Raw genomic sequence first — 16879 nt, 5'->3', positions numbered from 1 at the left:
TTCTAAAGTGGGGTTTGGGGTAGAGGCTGACAGCTCGCAACCTCCCATGTAATAACCTTATGTACCCCTGAGAGGTCCCAAGCCCCAGTCTGAGAACCCCTGCTCTAAATAAACAGTACACACAACCCCCTCCTTTTTCTCTACAATGTTTACTGTAAAAGTTAAGCAAGGATTGTTAGAACTAAGCTACCCTCTATGGGGGGAGAGGAAAGACTTCAAAACTTGATGAGGTAGAAGGTGCCAAACTGCAGTAAGCTAATGCCTGCCATTTGTTAACATGATTAATAAGATTTACATTCAAGCATTTCACGCACAAATTTACCATCAATCAGAATTTCTGAAGCGTTCTCTCACCCTAATGGCTGCACAGCAAAAAGCATGAGCAAACTCTGAAGTGGCTCATGCAGTGAGATTGGTGGCCCAAGCCCTGGGCTATTACTTTTTCCGGGTAGTTTTATGCATCTTGTGTCAATGGTTGAGGGATATATTTCCCCAGTGTTTTCAGGAGATGGCATTGCTCTAGCTCTTGACTTCTTCTCTAAAAAGTAATGTAGAGATGTGCCCCCTCATTGCAGTTGTGATGTCTTAAGAGGGGTAGCGCTATTGAAGTCCAAGAAGAAAGGACCCTCTTGCTGAGGCAGGAAGGTGCTGGGAATAATATTGTAAACTCCAGCTGGTACATTCTCCACCTCCATGTAGCAAAATCCACATCTGATTAAAAAAATACAATGCCAGCTTAATAAGATGTATTTAAGGGAGAAAGGAAAAGTGTGTATATATAATCAAATGAGCATTACCTGTAGTCACCACTGCTCTTCTTCTGAAAGCCAGAGGGACCAGGATCTCCTACTGTAGAGACTGTGACAAGTTCAAACCCCACACTGTACTGCCTACATGTAAAGACAGATTTCATTACCCTTGTTTTAAATGTCAAATAGATTATTTACCAAATTAAAGTTGAGCTATAACTGGAAGACATCTGCAAGCAACTAGCACATCTGCAAGTTATTTCTCTCCTTAATTAGAGCAAGGCTATTTTTGCCACTTAACTACACTTGTCAGCACTTGCATTCAGAAACTCAGACAAATTTAGTATTTGGCTGCAAAAAAGCTTTCAGCTTTTATAGATCACTGCATATGCTGAATAGCAGAGACCATAGAAATTAAGTTACATGGGTCCAGATTTCACTGGCTTCCATAGAATTTCCCCCAAGTTGCATCTCTATAACTGAGCACAAGTTGGCTCCACACACATCAGAGGAGGTGCATGCCCCCTCCCCTTCAACCTGGAATCAAATCCCAAGGAGCAGGGGCACCAGAAGGGAAGTGCCAAGTTATTGCAGCAGCAGGCTAGTGACAGGTAAGTAATCTAGTCTTGCTTACATGAAACTGCTTCTACAGATCTTCATTTTTGGAGAGAGCAAGTGTTGCTTATGTACCCTGAAGAAGCATGAACGAGTACTTTGCCAAAACCAACACCTACCTACTTGCCTGACTCCTTATAATACTGTTCAGTGACCAGACACTGACCCTCTAGTGTCAGTTAGGAACGATGCATAGGTGCCTGCTAGTGGGGCTCTGCTAGAAAGTGACAGTGGGGGCCAGGAGGCTTGCCACTCACTGCTTCATCCGTTACGGAGTGAAGACATGAACAGTCTTTCTGATGGGATTTTAGGCAGAGGCCCTAACATGACCATGCAATGTCACTACAATTGCACTGATTGTAAGGGTTGTAGCCTCAGTGTCTACATCAGTCTGCCTTCCCAAATTCCTCCTACAGTTTTAACTGCAGAAGTTGTTCTTAGGAAGTGGAGTGCAGTGCAGTAGGGGTGGTGCACAATTACCACTTGCTACCTCAGAGGTGAGTGCTGGGCAAATGCCCCAGGCATGCTTATAAAATACTTTGGGGGCTTTCAGGATGAATGGTGCTCTAGTGCTATACACATGCCTCCCTCAATGCATGCGGCTATTCTGTCATAGCACAACCAGGCCATTGAGCTGCATGCAGCTCAATGTTGGTGACAGTGTGGAGTGGCACAGCCTTAGAGCACAAACAGAATATGAGCTGTAGCCTGCCAGCCTGAGAGAGCACATCTTGTGGCACACCTTCAGGGGTGGGGTGAGGTTCTACTGCAGGGATAAAGGGGCCACAGGCATGGCTAGCTGTCCTAGGGGCCATGCCAGGGCAAGGAAGGCCCCCTGTGCCCTGCCATGCAAGGTGCAGCTGTGGTCTGACCCCTAGCCAGCAGATAGAAAGAGGATTCTGGCATATGGGGAGAATTCAAGAGAGAAAGATGAGTTATCCTTAACATTAAAAATGATTCATTGTTTAACAGCTGGGTGGAGAGTGGAAGCTGCTTGAAAATCATGAGAATGAAGGGAAAAACCGTTAATGAAGATTGGTTCAGCTGGAAATTAAGTGGCCTTTAAAGTTCAAGTTTGTGACAAGTTAAAAAAAAAGCTTACACTTGATCTGTATCTCATGTTCTAACTACTGATACACAACATTTATTCTTCACAAACCTTGGTCCTCTTAATTCAATTAGCAATGGCCCAGTCTTCTCCAGCTGAAATTGGTAAATGGGGTTGTTTTTGTAGGAATCTCTGAAGTTTCCACAGCCTCCAGCACTATGACCTTTCCACTGCCCGTTAACCTGACAAGAAACAAAACAGATGGTGCCCTATTTATTACAGGCAGATCTTGTGTTTTCTCTCTCTAGTTTCACTACAGAGAAATAAAAAAGTGAAGTCCTGGATTCTTCTCACTTCAGTTGATGTGTGTAACTCCACTGATTTCAATAGTTGTTCCTGATTTATACCAGCATAGACAAGATCAGAATTATTTTTAGTGTTCAGAAAAAAACAATTTTTTTTTTAACATAGTGCCTTCCACTTCAACAAATACTATAGCTATTTAGATTAAAGCCTCAGACCCCTTCTCATTTGGATTAAACAAGTCAGTATCCAAATTTTCCTTGATCATATTTAGGCCACTACCTGCAAGTTCTAACAACCCAAAAAGAGCAAGAGTTTCTGAGTATAGATAAAAAATGAAGCTCACAAGTTATTCCACTCACACTACTGTAGAGGAAGCACAATACAGACATTCTAAGTCAAAGCATACATTTGTGTTTCATCAAGAGGCTCACTTTGCATGGAAAATACCAAACAAAATAATGTAAAATTAACTAATACAAAACAACTCCAGAGACTGAGAGGGGCCTTTTTTCTAAACATCAGGAATTTCACATACCCAGAGCAGATTAACAACAAGCACTGATTTATGGAAGAAAATCCAATTTCTTACCCGTTTGGAGATGGTGTATGGGGTAGGGATCTTGGTAAAAGTAAACTTGCATACTGAATACACCTAGATTGTGGAAGAAGGATTCAGTCACACAAATCAACCAAGCATTTACAGTATGAAACCATGACAAAATATAATTACGGGAAAAAAGCGGCTTTACATGCACAGCAACTATGGAGATCTTGAGTCCTCATCTGTCTCCAATAGGTAAAAGATGCAGACTGACATCAGCTAATTCGTACAATATAATGGTCTATACAAAAAGAGAACATTCCCTATTTCCCTTCCTGGCACGGGGGGTGGGGGGTGGGGAGAGAAACAGATGCTTCGAACATTACTAACAGTTGGAGGGCACAGGGTAGAACCGGAATTGTGGGCACCCATACTCCTTTCAACTATTAAGCCTTAGTCCCCTCACCAAAGCAAACTGTGAACACCTATAGCGGTGCTTTAATTTGCTCTCTGATACTTAGCACAGTGCATACTCCCCTAAAGCTCCAGCTAGCTGCTCAATGTGTTTAGTGTGCAGAGCAGAGGGACACCAAGCAGATTACGTATGGACAAGAAAAGGCTGGTGATATTATGAGAACCAGAAGCACTTTCTGCCCAGTGAGTACTGGGAAACAGCAGATACCACCCACAATAACATGCCCTTCAAAGTTTGTGTATTTGATATGTAAAGTCACCATGGGGTGACTGGGGCTACAGTGCTTGGGCTCCAACCATTATCCTCCACTGCCCTCCCTTCCCCCAGAATGCTTGGGGATTGAGATTAATATTTGAGTAGTGAAATAAGGGGCAGTTGTTTGCTCTGAACTATGTCCTCCTCATACAATACTTGGTTGAGAACGCAGCTCATCTCTCATTGTTTGTGAGCAGTCTAGTCATTTTAAATGCAGAGCTCAACACAGGTGCAAAACAGTAGCAATAGAGTCCTCCGTTTCCACCAGTGCTTGTCAAAGTGGCCTGTAGTGAAGTCCGGTAAGGCAGAGGTGCACTGGGGAAGCATGACTGAACTGCATCCAATTCCATGTCACATTTTTATAGCGTAAAGAATGTAGGGGGAGAGGGTGTAAACTGTCTTATTTTCTGTAGTGGCAAAGGAAATGCGTAACACATTAGCATAGGATTTGTCAGTTACAGGATGACCTTTCATTCGGATTACTGTGTACGTGAGGATTTAGGGAAGAAAATACTTTAAACCATCTTTACTGAAATATGAAGTGGATGAAGGCTGGGTAGCGCAATGATGAGCTAGTGCTAGAGCCTTTTACCTTGAAGCAGATGTTTAATTTTAGCTGAGGAAATAAAACAAAAATACTTTCATCTTTTTAACCTAGTCTAATTATAAGATTATGATCGAGAGAGTTTCTGGACTGCGGTAATGTAACAAAGCACTGCACGCAAGAACTGACTCTGTATTGCCCTCACTAGATGGAGATCCATATATGGGTATGTCTACACAGCAGCTGGAGGTGTGATTCCCAGCTCAGGAAGACAAACACACTATAGCTCAGCTAACACATTAAAAATAGCAGCGTGGCCAGAGAGGTTAGCCACCTGCATGTAGTCCCACCTGACCCCCTGGGTATGTTCTTGGGCAGCTAGCCTGAGCTGCTGCCTGTGCCATCATGGCCACTCTGCTATTTTTAGCACCTTAGCCAAAGCTGAGCTAGTGTGTGTGTGTCTGTCTGTCTGTCTATCTGAGCTAGGAATCACACCTCCTAGCTGCTCTATAGATATGCACTAAAGCACCTACACAGTGCTTCCCTTTCTCCAGTGCGTCCCGTCCATGATTCACATCTTCCCCCGACCCCTTCCAAAAACAACTATATTCATCGAAAAATAAGTACTTTGAAATATAGGGCAATCAATTTTAAAAAAAAATCTGAAAACCGTCCCCAGGATCAACAGACACTTCCCATCACTCTTACCAATGGGGAGGATTTTCTCTTTGCTATGTTTTCCCACTGAATTCAATACTCCGCTTATAATATGATTGTAGTTTCTCTATAGTACATACCCTGACAGTATAGTGAATCGTGTTCTGTTTCTCATACTGGGATACCACCAGTGTAAACGTATGGGACCCTGGCGATGTCAGCGCTATCTTAGTCAGATAGTGGGGACTGTTGATCCGAATCCCATCAATATATGGGGCAGGATCAGCTGGAAAGAAAGAGATGCATGTTTCCTCACCACCAAAAAAACCCCCAGCAGTGGTGAAAATCTCTATCCATTCTGCCTCATCACTGGGCTTTATGCCAGGAAACTCATTCTGCTGGCAACAAGCTGGTGACACAGGAATACAAGCTACACCCAGACTAGCTAACTGTAAAAATAACAATATCTTCCACTTTCACAGATGAAACACTCAAAAGGCTTTCAAGAGCAACTCCAAACAAACAGTGCCTGGGAATTGGGTATGATATGGCATCCACTCATTGTGCCATAGATGCCTTTTCAGGATGCATTGGGAAATGCAACCTAATGCCCTTTTCTTGCATCATGGGCCTCATCCAACTTCCAGTGACTTCAATGGGAGTAGATCAGGCCCAATAGCTCTACTCTAGAGAGAGTCCTACTGTGATTTTAAGTAGACAATTAAATAAGACCCAGAATCTTAAATTAAAATATATTTGAGGGGAAGAGACCCTCAAACTTTTTCCTGTGATGAGTTCCTTATGGAGGCTCCCTGCTGGGAGGGAATCAAAAGACTGGATCTGGGCTGTGGAAGTGTCCAAAGCTTTTCAGAGTAAAGCTTCCTAACATGCTAGATTTTCTCTTTTTCAATTCCCCTTTTCCTCCCACCCCCACTCTCCTAGAAGAGAGGACACAGTACATTTCTAACTTTGCAACTGTAGACTGCATTCCCCTATCTACCCACATAGCTGCAGTCTGAATGTTTGCTTTACTATAGCTACATAATACAGTGACATAATCTGACAGATAATGCTTAAGAACCTTTCAGGAATATTCAGCCTCTTACAGGCACCTTGGTTCTTTTCAGGATTGTTTCTGTTCCACTGAAATCAATGGGAATCTAGTCACTGACTTCAATAGGTCCAGGATCAGGCCCTTCATTCTCTTGACAAGGGACTCTGTTCTTTTTAACTGTGTGGGGGGAGAGGGGGAAGGGAAAGGGAAAGGGATTAATAGAAAATAAATTGAAGCTTAGCATTGGGAAATCCACCTCTCCATGCCAAAGGATTAAACTGTATTTTTAAACAGATGGGTGAAATAATATTGCAGCTTTACAAATCTGTTGCAATTCCCAGTTTCAGTGGAAAGAGTATTTTAAAGCAGTTTGATGACTCTGTCAGTTTGAAAGCTCCGTTAAAAAAACTGGGCCATAAAACAAAACAAAACCTGGACAGATCATTTGTTGAAAGTAAGAGGTCAAACAGCCTCTTTGGAAAATCCCTTGTAGATCTTTCAGACACAGATTAAACCTTCAGTTCCTCCACTGTACAAATGCACTGACACTCAGTGAGAATATTTTTTGGTCTAATACGCCACGTAAGTGCTGCTGCTAGTGCTAGTCACATCAGAAGATGTCTCCGATACAGCAGGGAGGAACACAAACATGTTTAATGAGATCAGCTCTTGCAAAAATGGATGACAATCTGCCTAGGTCCCAAAGGACCTTCACTGCAGAAACACAGCCTGGAATCAAAGAGGAACTTGTTGGCAGAGTTCACTGAACAAGTTGGCAGATGATGGGCTCTGCCCTTACTAACAACTGCTGCAGTAAAACCAAAAAGGCAGTGTTTTAGTATAATTAACCTTTCCGCTAAAGGGCATGAAGAGCCACCAGCAACCCAACCTCAAATTCTGTTTTACACAGGGAACTGCCTGGCTGTAACCAACAATGGGCCTAGTCCTGATTGCCTTAGACTGTTTTCACTGCAATAAGAGGTGGGGTTTGTACATTGAGATCACTAGTTTGATGTCAGTGGAGATGAGGCACAGGTAGTTTCTACCTTGAAGTATCAAGTCAAGATCAACTTTATACCCTCCCACCTGGGTTGGACCTTGACTTGCTATATCAAGGTGAAAACTACCTGTGCCTCATCGGCTCTAGGGTTTTACAGTTAGCTATCTTGATACAGAAACCCCACCTATTATTGCAATGAAGACAAAGCCTTACAAATAGTCCCACTGACTTCAAGGCAAGCAGGATTTAGCCCATAGTGACCACAGCCAAGGCATTCAATTTTGGGCGGCTAAAGTTAGGCAATGTAAATCCATAGTTAAACACTTCACCTTAACTCAGTAAAGCACTGAAACGTGACTATCTCCAAGTACATCCTTAGGTATAGATTTAAAAGCTTTGCTGAACTGGATCTTTAAATAAACGGCATTTATCAGCGGTGCTGAGCACCCACAGCTTCCACTCAATGCAAATAGCCATAAAAAAGTTCCACTTGTTGTTTTTTATTCCACAAAAGTAGGGAATGATTGTGCCTTTAGATAATCAGGAGCACGTTGTCACTTCCCTTTTAATATTCACTACCCTCTGTCTGTGCAGGCACAGTAGCTGGTTTTACAAGAGAAATAGATATAAAAACTGTGCCTGTTTAAGTGGCAATGGATTTCTGTATATCCGAGGGCAGGACTGAGTCCCTTAGGACTCTCCACAATGGAAGCAGACCAAAGTATACATTGAGACTTTATTGGTTGGTCAATCAGAGCCCAACTGACCACACTGAAGTCTGAATCCTCCCTCACCCCTTCAGACTTGGGGTTTCCCATTCATGAATGACTCTAACCAGCTTAAAAAAATTAGCAAGTCTTCATCCACTCGTGAGCATCACTTTGACATCTAAAACACACACATACTTGGATAGTAAACTTTTTTCCCATCAGTCTTGTACACAACCATTGTGATGAATTCCCGATTGCGTGCGAAGTCATCCTAAAAAGATATTAAAATGAGTTGAACACAGATCCAGAAATTACTACTAATGCATTGTGTAATTCAAATGCATATTTCATCGCTGCTTTTGTATTAGCAATGTGGCTTGATTTGGCATTTATATTTACTGAGGTGCCTATTCCAGCTCCCATGGAAGCCAGTAAAGAATTTGCCAAGGACTTCACTGAGAACAGATCAGGCCTCTAGTATATTGCTCTTAGGCCTGATTAGGGATGGATTTACTAGTGATAGAAAAAAATCCTTCTACAGCAGTAACACATCTACACTACAGTGCGACAGCTTACAGGAGTAGAAGTAATTTCATAACAAGTTTATTTAAAATATATGAATAAAAACTGTTAGAGAGATTACATACATCCTACCATAATGAACTAATTAAACCCCATGATTAGGGCAGAACAGAAGCTGTATGACATACACTTATGTACCATGATCTGAATTCCCCACTACTTTTGCAGATGAAAAAGACATACAGTGAGGTTCACTAGGATCTAGAGAATCAGACAGACAATCTTGTACCCAGATATGACTATTTCTCAATTGTAATAAATCTGCAGGAAAAATAGTATTATATTAGTCAGAAGAAGAATTTAATACCTTGTCTGTAATGTGTCTGCTGAGCAGAACCCAGACAGCAGCTCCACCTTGTGGACATTGTACTTCCAGTTTGTACTGTGGATTATTAGCCAGGCTGTAGGCATCTTTCACAGGGCCTTGTTTTGCATCCCAAGTACTAAAAGTAATAATAATAGGTTGATGAATAAGATACTAATTCATATTTCTAAAAGTAACTGCAAATCCTGCCTGGAAGTGATACCACTCCTACTTAAGGAAAACTAAGTAACAGAAGCTAAATGATTTCCCACTCAAACCTGCGTAACTTCTAGCCATAAGCATGACAATGGTAACAAAGCACAGCTGTGAGAAACACTATCCCTAACACTTTATTTTACAGATGGCTGTGCTGCAGTACAAACGCTGAATAGGAACAGCACCATGAATAATAAGACCATGCACAAAACACTATAAAAGCAAAAACCATGATTTAGGAAAACACCCACGGGGTAATGAGTTACTGCCATGTATGGCATAAAAGATGGCACGTGGAAGGGAACCTGTGCTTTCTGTAACTGTAGGACTGTTTAAAAGCTATTAAAATATGGCTAGATCCAAAATCTACACACATTGGTCTCTCCAATTTTATACACAGAGGGGGCTTTTTAGTTTTAATTAGCAGCTCCACCTTTGGACCAGCATCAGCTTGAATCATAATTTCAAAGCTTTCACACTACCTCATGTGTTGCCTGGAGGAGGATGCTTGATGTGAAAAACAACAGAAGGGGATTAATGCTTCACTAAAAAGCCCAGAACACTGTGGGGATGAACATGGACATACAGGCTCTTTTCTCGTCTAGAATTAATTTTTTCCACTTTACTCAGATGTGATCCATGGAATGCTGCATTATCAACTAGCGGGTCCCAACTATTACTGTTACACCTTTATGGTAATGGCCACTATGTGCCAGGTGCTTTCCTGACAGAGGAGGAACAGTCCCCAACAATATATGGGCAGCCAGACACTTGGGAAATTGGAAACAATATTTTCCTTTCTGATTTACTTAATATACACATTAAAAAGAGTCTTGCTGTAGGCAGCACAGCAGAAGTGGGTCTTCAAGACTGAGTTAAATGTGGATACAGCAAGAGCCTTTGCAAAAGTTGTACCATGCACAGCCAGTGAATGGCACAGAAGAAGGCATGAAGGGATTTGTGTAAATCTGATACATGAGCCAACAGGGCGAGAATATTGGCAAAGTGGAGCTGGTAACACAAAGTGAGAGGAGTTCAGAGAAGTAAGGAGAGACAGAGTTACACACAGCTTAGAAGGGAGTGACAAGAAGCCAGAATTTGATGCGACAGAGGATGGGGAGCGATGTGATCAAATCAATGGACAAGGAAGATGACTTATGACAGTGAATGCTGAAATGCAGAGTTATGGGTAAGGTCATGGGACTCATCCATCCCAAGTTAATAATTTCAGTGATTTTTAAAAGTGCAAATATTCTCAGTTTATCTGGGAGAGACTGTGTGCATTGCCCAGGCTACATATTAACTTCCCAGGGACATGGGATAAGTAAAAGTAACTGCCCTATTCTTCAAGCACCCCTCAGCAGACTATTCAAGGAAAGCATGGATGGAAGATGCAGAAGGCTACAAGTCCAATCGCCCAGCAGTTAGCACTGAGGTCAGTGGAGTTACACTGCATTTATGTGAGTGCGATATAGAACAGAATCTGGACCATGGATTTTAAAGTGGGATGTCAGGCTCTGAATGAAGAGACTGGTCTCCAACCAATGCTCATAAATTGGGGACTGATGAGGAGAAAGGAAAGAAGGAAAATGCCACATCAATATTGTTGTTTCAAACTTCGTTGTAGATCTTAACATTTCAATCTTTTCTGTTGGACCAACCTGTGAATACACGTTGATTCTTTAAAAAGACTTGGGTTCCAGCTCAAATAAATAACATCGTAATACTGGCAAAGATCCTCCCAGGCAATCCAGAAAATCCCTACAAAGGAAACACATTTTTCATTGTTTGCTTGCAAAATATCTTTGCTCTACACATTTTGCAGGACCCTAATTACACACAAGCGCCAAGGTTTGTATAAAATCCATTCTCATAAACCTGAATACAAATGTCCACGCTGTTCATCTTCCCGTCTACAAACAACCTCCACAATAGGCCAGTTTGGTAAACCAAAAGAGATTGAAGTTGACCTCTGAGACACCATCTGGTCACTGTCTCTGCTGATCAGTTAGGCCTTTGCTTTTCCTCAGCAGAAAGAATATTTTGCATTTTTAAGTGATGAGCAAAAGCCGTAATCCTTGTGCCCTCCTAAGAGTGGCAATGTTAACCACTTCTGTACTGCCCCCTACTTTCTTAGGATTCTGAAAAATTAAGATACAATTAATAGGTAACCTCCAGTTTAGGTAATCTAGCTCACTGTTTTCTACCTATTTAACTGAAGGTCCATCAGAGAAGGGACATCACTTGTCCAGCAGAACAAGCTCTTACTCTGAGAGGAAAGTACACATGGCATTGTTTGAGATCTTTCCCTAGCATTCCACTTAACATCCATTTGGGTGAGCTCTAGCACACTGGAATTTGCTTTACAATATTATACAATCTTTACAATATTCACTGGCAATTATTATCATCCTCTCCCCAGCGCCCCAATTGCAACCACAGCCAACACTACTACAAGCTACTGAAATCCTGCTCCTTGAACTCTCCATATGCTCACAGCACTGTAACACAAGCTGCTAATACAGATGTAGTTCAGACTTACAGTACAACGAATATCCAGTGTCATGGCAACTGTACATTTTGATACCAAGACTAGTCAGATACCAATCCAATCATAAAAAGTAACATCTTTACAATCCCTTTACAGAACCCAGGGATTTAAATCCAAGTACTGTCAAGTGATGCATTAATAAATGAATAACTAGCTATCCTACCTGAAGATTATAAAGCCAGTGTCAGGATGGAATTACTTTCTGCTAATAAATAATGTTTTTCCACCTAGCTATTTACACCACACTCATCAACATGGAATCTCAGTACCTTTGCATCCATCGTTTTGTAAAAAAGATGACACCAGACCCAAAAAGGGTTAATTAATTACAGTGGGGAGACAAGAGACACAACTGTTAGCATAGAGGGAAAAAAACTACATTGTATTTCCAAAGTGGAGCAGCTATTGTAGCATTTGAGAACTGGCTGATCTAGTGGCAGCATTTTGCCCTGCCAAATGGGAAACCCATGCTGCTTTCCTTGATGCAGTGCATTAGTTCTACCTGGGGGAAGATGGGACAACAAGACAGTGCCTGGTATTGCTCAAGCAATCTCTCTACATAATTATGTAGTAGTCCGGTTGGGCTCAAAGAAATATCTCAGCAACTTATAGTCATCCAGTCAACAACTGCATGCAACTAAAGATTTGTGTACATTAAAGTGTAGCACAGGGAGAAAATCTTCAAGTCCCCATTACAGATCTCTTGGGTGAAAGGAAATAAAACATTCCTTACAAGGAGTGTATGAATATGTATTTCTGAATGCTAGGAAAACAGCTAATGAAGTACTGAAGAGTCCACTCACGTACTAGTAAATGGTATTATGAGGTTTCTCAGTATGTGTTATGAAGTATTAAGGATGGCCAAAATCATATGATTAAAAAAAGGAAAATAGAAGCTAATACTAAGAAATAACCTCTTAAATTTAAAATATATTAAATGACCCACTCTATTCAAATCTAGTCAATTTTGAAACATGAGTTTAAAGTAATATCAGGTACTTCTTACCTGCCTTTGCCATTTTTTTTTGCTTTACAGTCTTGTTTATTGTCCCGTCTCCCCCTTTGCTGTGTGAATGACCCACAAAAACAAGGAAACTGTCCCCCCTCCCCCCCGCCCACACACACACCTGCTCTCAATTACTCAAATTGACAAGAGGTCTTTTTTCCTAATCTTCTAGTGATAGTATCCTTAAATGTTACTTGTAACAAAAGTAAACAAACAAACAAAAAAAAGTCAAACAGAAGTATGATTCTTTTTGACTTGACGACATCTTTTAAATTCATTTTACCATTGTCTATTTTTTGAGCTGTTCGAGGATCAAAGTTTAAGTATTTTTGTAGCCCTGGGGTCCAATTTTTCACATCATTTTCACTATATCTTCCTTTCCAGCGTAAGTGACTCCAGGGATTTTTCAACTGGAGGAATCGAAGCCCCTAGAGAAACAATAAATAAATAAAAAAAAAAAATCGCCTGATTTATCTTGTCAGGATAAGAGCGAACATATTGTTAATCTTACCTAATAGATACACAAACTAAACACTGAAGGAAATACAGTGTTAAGTTTTTGGGAATAACTTGATAAAGCTCTTGAGCAAGATAAAGATTTCAAGCCCCGTCTTTGAGCAAAACTCCACTGTCACTGGACAATCATGTTTAAATCCACCATCTATTACAACTGATGACAGGTATGTAGAAAGCACCCACTACAAAGCTTCTTGTTTTACTGGATACCTTATATTCTCTAATATCCAAAACAGCATATGCATGGGTTGGAACTAAACCCCATTTCTCTCCTTCCTCTTCAGACATCACTCCAGTTGCTGTTGTGATAAGGACATCGCCTTTGTGAAATCTGGAGGGGAAATTAAGGAAGCTTAGTTTAGGTTATTAGCACATGTAAAATGACCAGTGTAATATTATTACATTTATTGAACACTAAACTCTCTACTTCCAAATTGTGGTATTGTTAAGACCCAACTTTACAAACCTGGAGTGCAAGTAATCTTTTCTGAAGGAGACAGAAATTATTTGTACAAGCTCAATAAAAGAAGGTATAATTGTTACTTTTCAACATTTAAGATCAGGCTCTAGTAGGAAAATTACTGTTGTCATGAAAACAACATGTCAGATTCAGTCTTACACTGACAATATCATTTATTAAAGACGCTCAGTGAAATAAATCTTCTACCTAACACATTGTTCGATCCTTTGATGCTAGTCAATCGCTATATACATCAAACTGAAATTCATAAGTCTCTGCACTTATGATCTTGGGGGCAAATTTTCTAAGAACAGAGGGTGAAAAGTACATGCTTCCATATTCCTACATCAGTTTGTGTGCACAAATGCTGGTTTAACATCAGTGTAGGTCTGTAGTGTCTGAAAATTTAGCCACCCCACTGCCTAAATACAGAGAAACAGATCGTAAGAGTGACTGTCAACCTACTAGGAGGTCACAAATCTACTGAAGAAAATGTGAGGTTTTGTGTTAGGTGTACAGAGTTTGCTTGTTTTAATGCTTTGGCCAAGCTGAGATCCCTTTCCCATCATGTTGGTGCTCTGCCTTCCTTGACAATGAGGAGAAAGTGGTTGGCTAAATAAGACTTTTCTTAATTTGGGGAGGAGAAAAAGGAACAACGCCTGCAGCTGAAAAACATAATTAGGCCACACGTATCACGACAGCAGGATTGATATACTAAGCCCCAGGTTAGTATCATGGTCCTGACAGGTACAGAGCACCTCTGTGCTCCTCCACAGGAGATCTACTGGTTGGGCAGTTAGTAAGGACTATGGTGGCACTGTTAGAGTAACCTCACCACACCTGTTTCCACTCTGAAGTCAGCTTCATGCTGCATAGTTGGGAAATCCATCCTCCTTTCTCTGGCTCCTGCTTCCTCCTGAATCTAGCCCAAGGGAGGATTCAACTTCCACTCCCCATTTCCCACTCTCTCCCCCTCCCGCCCCCCCACCATTGGCAGGGAAGAGGGGTTATTTTTTTTTTAAATTACAGTTCTGCTAGAGATGGGGATCCAGTTCTCCATCTATTAACAGAGCCCCCTTGTTTCTCCATTAGCCTCTGATGTCAAAACCATTAATAACCTATTCCTCCAGCGAATTTCAAAGGAGAGTGCAGAGAGGGGCTATGAAGGATCAGATGTAGTAGGACCACAATGCTTGTGTTGAGAGCTAGTGACAAAGACCATCACGTTTTTAGTCACTTTCATATCATTAATGCATCTGTTTCACGAAGAGCATCTTCTGTCACCAAGGAAGAACAAACTTCTACCTCTGATAGAGCATTCTGAAAGAACTGTCCTTATTGAAAGCCTGATTGTCTGAGTGCATAGCAATCCTCTCTGGTATCCAGCCAGTCAGTGCATGGAGATCAATGTTCTGAAATGCAAGCATATTTGGTCATAAGACACACATTAAGCTACCTTTAAGTGTATTTTAAAATGCCTTCTATTAAATTAGTTTATATTGTACACAGAGCTATTTTGCACCAGCCTCATAACACTTATGAGAGCAATTTTTCATTAGACTAGCCTGTGCTTAAGCATAAGAAAATGGTTTTCTCAAACAAGTGGCTTGATAATCAGTACTGTTCACTGGTATCTTTTTAAAGTACAATTATTAGTGTTTCAAGCTCATGGTTTCAAATTCCCAGTACTCGCAGAGTGAGGTCCCAAAACAAGCCTCTGTCAAGTCTTGCCACAAAGTGCACCTTCAATAGTTTAGCTTTTACTCTAGCTGGTCTCCAAGACACAACTAGCTTTACATGGTGAAAAGGCCTGCACAATAAAAGCAATTTCAATTTAACTAGCAGTGGTGCACTTTACAAGCACAATACTGGGCTTCACTCTCCCAAAAATACTTAGGAAAAAAAGGTCTTTTTTCCCCTATTCCCTCTCCCAAATAAGCAGGGTTATGAAAGCGCAAAGAAATGCCTCCCAACTTGTCTAAGGCCAGTACTGACAGATAGGCCTTGGAGAGCAACACATCCGGTGCAGGCATTGGGAAATGCTTCTCTGATTATGCAAAGGAGGAGACATACTGTCAAGAGCTGGAGTTTCTATCTTTCATTGAAACAAATGCTAGAAGTCAAGTTGTTCCTTGTCATTGACAACTTCCCTATTCTCTGAAATTGTGTGTCATGGTAATGACTTGAACAAACTTAGAAAAATCTACATTATTGTTACTCTCTATACAAAACCAAATTCAACGAGAAAGTCCCTGATAACCTACCCAAAAGCTCAAAAGAAGATGAGCAACCAAAGTAAAAAGCAATGAAGTCTGGTTTTCAGGACATCATCAGGCGTGAACCTTGGTATGAACTGAGAAATATGCTGCGAGAGTTCAAATGTTAGGAAGCATTTCTTCATGTGATTAGAGACCAAAGTCTGCTTGGATCAGCAAAATCGGTCCAGTTCTTGTTGCAAGTGTTTTGCTTCTCAGATTAAACTTGAGCATTATATAAAATGTTGTGGTTGCTAAAGAAACTACTATATGAATACCAAGCAACAGAGGGTCCTGTGGCACCTGTAAGACTAACAGAAGTATTGGGAGCATAAGCTTTCGTGGGTAAGAACCTCACTTCTTCAGATGCAAGTTATGAATACCAAGTTACATAACTATGTATGTTAGTATTATTCTATCAAATAATACTACCTTACACATGTACCCATTCTCACCATGTGCATAAGAGCACTAAAATGATTGATGTGCTCCTCCCCTAGCCAATTCCTCAACTTAATAAGGGAGATGGTCTCTTTTACTTATTATACAAATGGCATTAGAGACCAAAAGGGTTATTAGTGTAAGACACAAAACTATGGTTTTATGAAACATACAAGAGCCCTAATGAAACTTCTCAAAATAAACATAGGTACTTTGCAGGTTTGGGGCCTATTTTTGAAAAGACTTATTCATGTGTAACTGTACCCACAAGCAGTCTCACTGAAATCCCTTTTGATGGGACTATTCCTACTGAATCCAGTTAAGCACGTGTGTAAGCATTTGCAAGATCAGGGCCATAGTCTCTAGCGTATGTGATCCAAGAGATGCTAAAAGCAACTTAATTTATATTTACTAAAATCATCAAAATTATTTTTATATATAGATTTTAAAAGTTAACCCAGACAGCAACATACAAAAGAAAAGTCATTCCTCTCCTCAGACAATTCATTTAGATCTCATCACTATTCATTCGAAGGAAAGCTATGTGCTATGGGATGATCTACATGGACATTTTTGCCTATTGCAAAGAATAAT

The 16879-nt window shown here is 40.8% G+C and overlaps 1 protein-coding gene across 5 annotated transcripts in view; it reads right to left on the bottom strand.

The window, feature by feature from the left end:
- Window positions 1–566: 566 nt before the first annotated feature.
- The window catches only part of CAPN7 (calpain 7), a 37070-nt gene continuing 20757 nt past the window's right edge, over window positions 567–16879 (bottom strand). For 2 of the 5 annotated variants that reach the window (XM_065399032.1, XM_065399033.1), the window contains 11 exons: window positions 14895–15001; window positions 13340–13460; window positions 12897–13041; window positions 10718–10817; window positions 8844–8979; window positions 8150–8225; window positions 5331–5476; window positions 3308–3370; window positions 2524–2654; window positions 798–890; window positions 567–711 (listed from right to left, as the gene is read on the bottom strand). In XM_065399032.1, coding sequence (XP_065255104.1) covers window positions 567–711; window positions 798–890; window positions 2524–2654; window positions 3308–3370; window positions 5331–5476; window positions 8150–8225; window positions 8844–8979; window positions 10718–10817; window positions 12897–13041; window positions 13340–13460; window positions 14895–15001 — 1263 coding nt within the window. The remainder of the gene's footprint in view (window positions 712–797; window positions 891–2523; window positions 2655–3307; window positions 3371–5330; window positions 5477–8149; window positions 8226–8843; window positions 8980–10717; window positions 10818–12896; window positions 13042–13339; window positions 13461–14894; window positions 15002–16879) is intronic. The other 3 variants (XM_065399034.1, XM_065399036.1, XM_065399035.1) reach the window with 2 other exon arrangements.

The sequence above is a fragment of the Emys orbicularis genome, chromosome 2, assembly GCF_028017835.1.
Source record: "Emys orbicularis isolate rEmyOrb1 chromosome 2, rEmyOrb1.hap1, whole genome shotgun sequence".
Classification (NCBI taxonomy): Eukaryota; Metazoa; Chordata; order Testudines; family Emydidae; genus Emys; species Emys orbicularis.
This window is presented reverse-complemented; position numbering and strand designations above follow the sequence as displayed.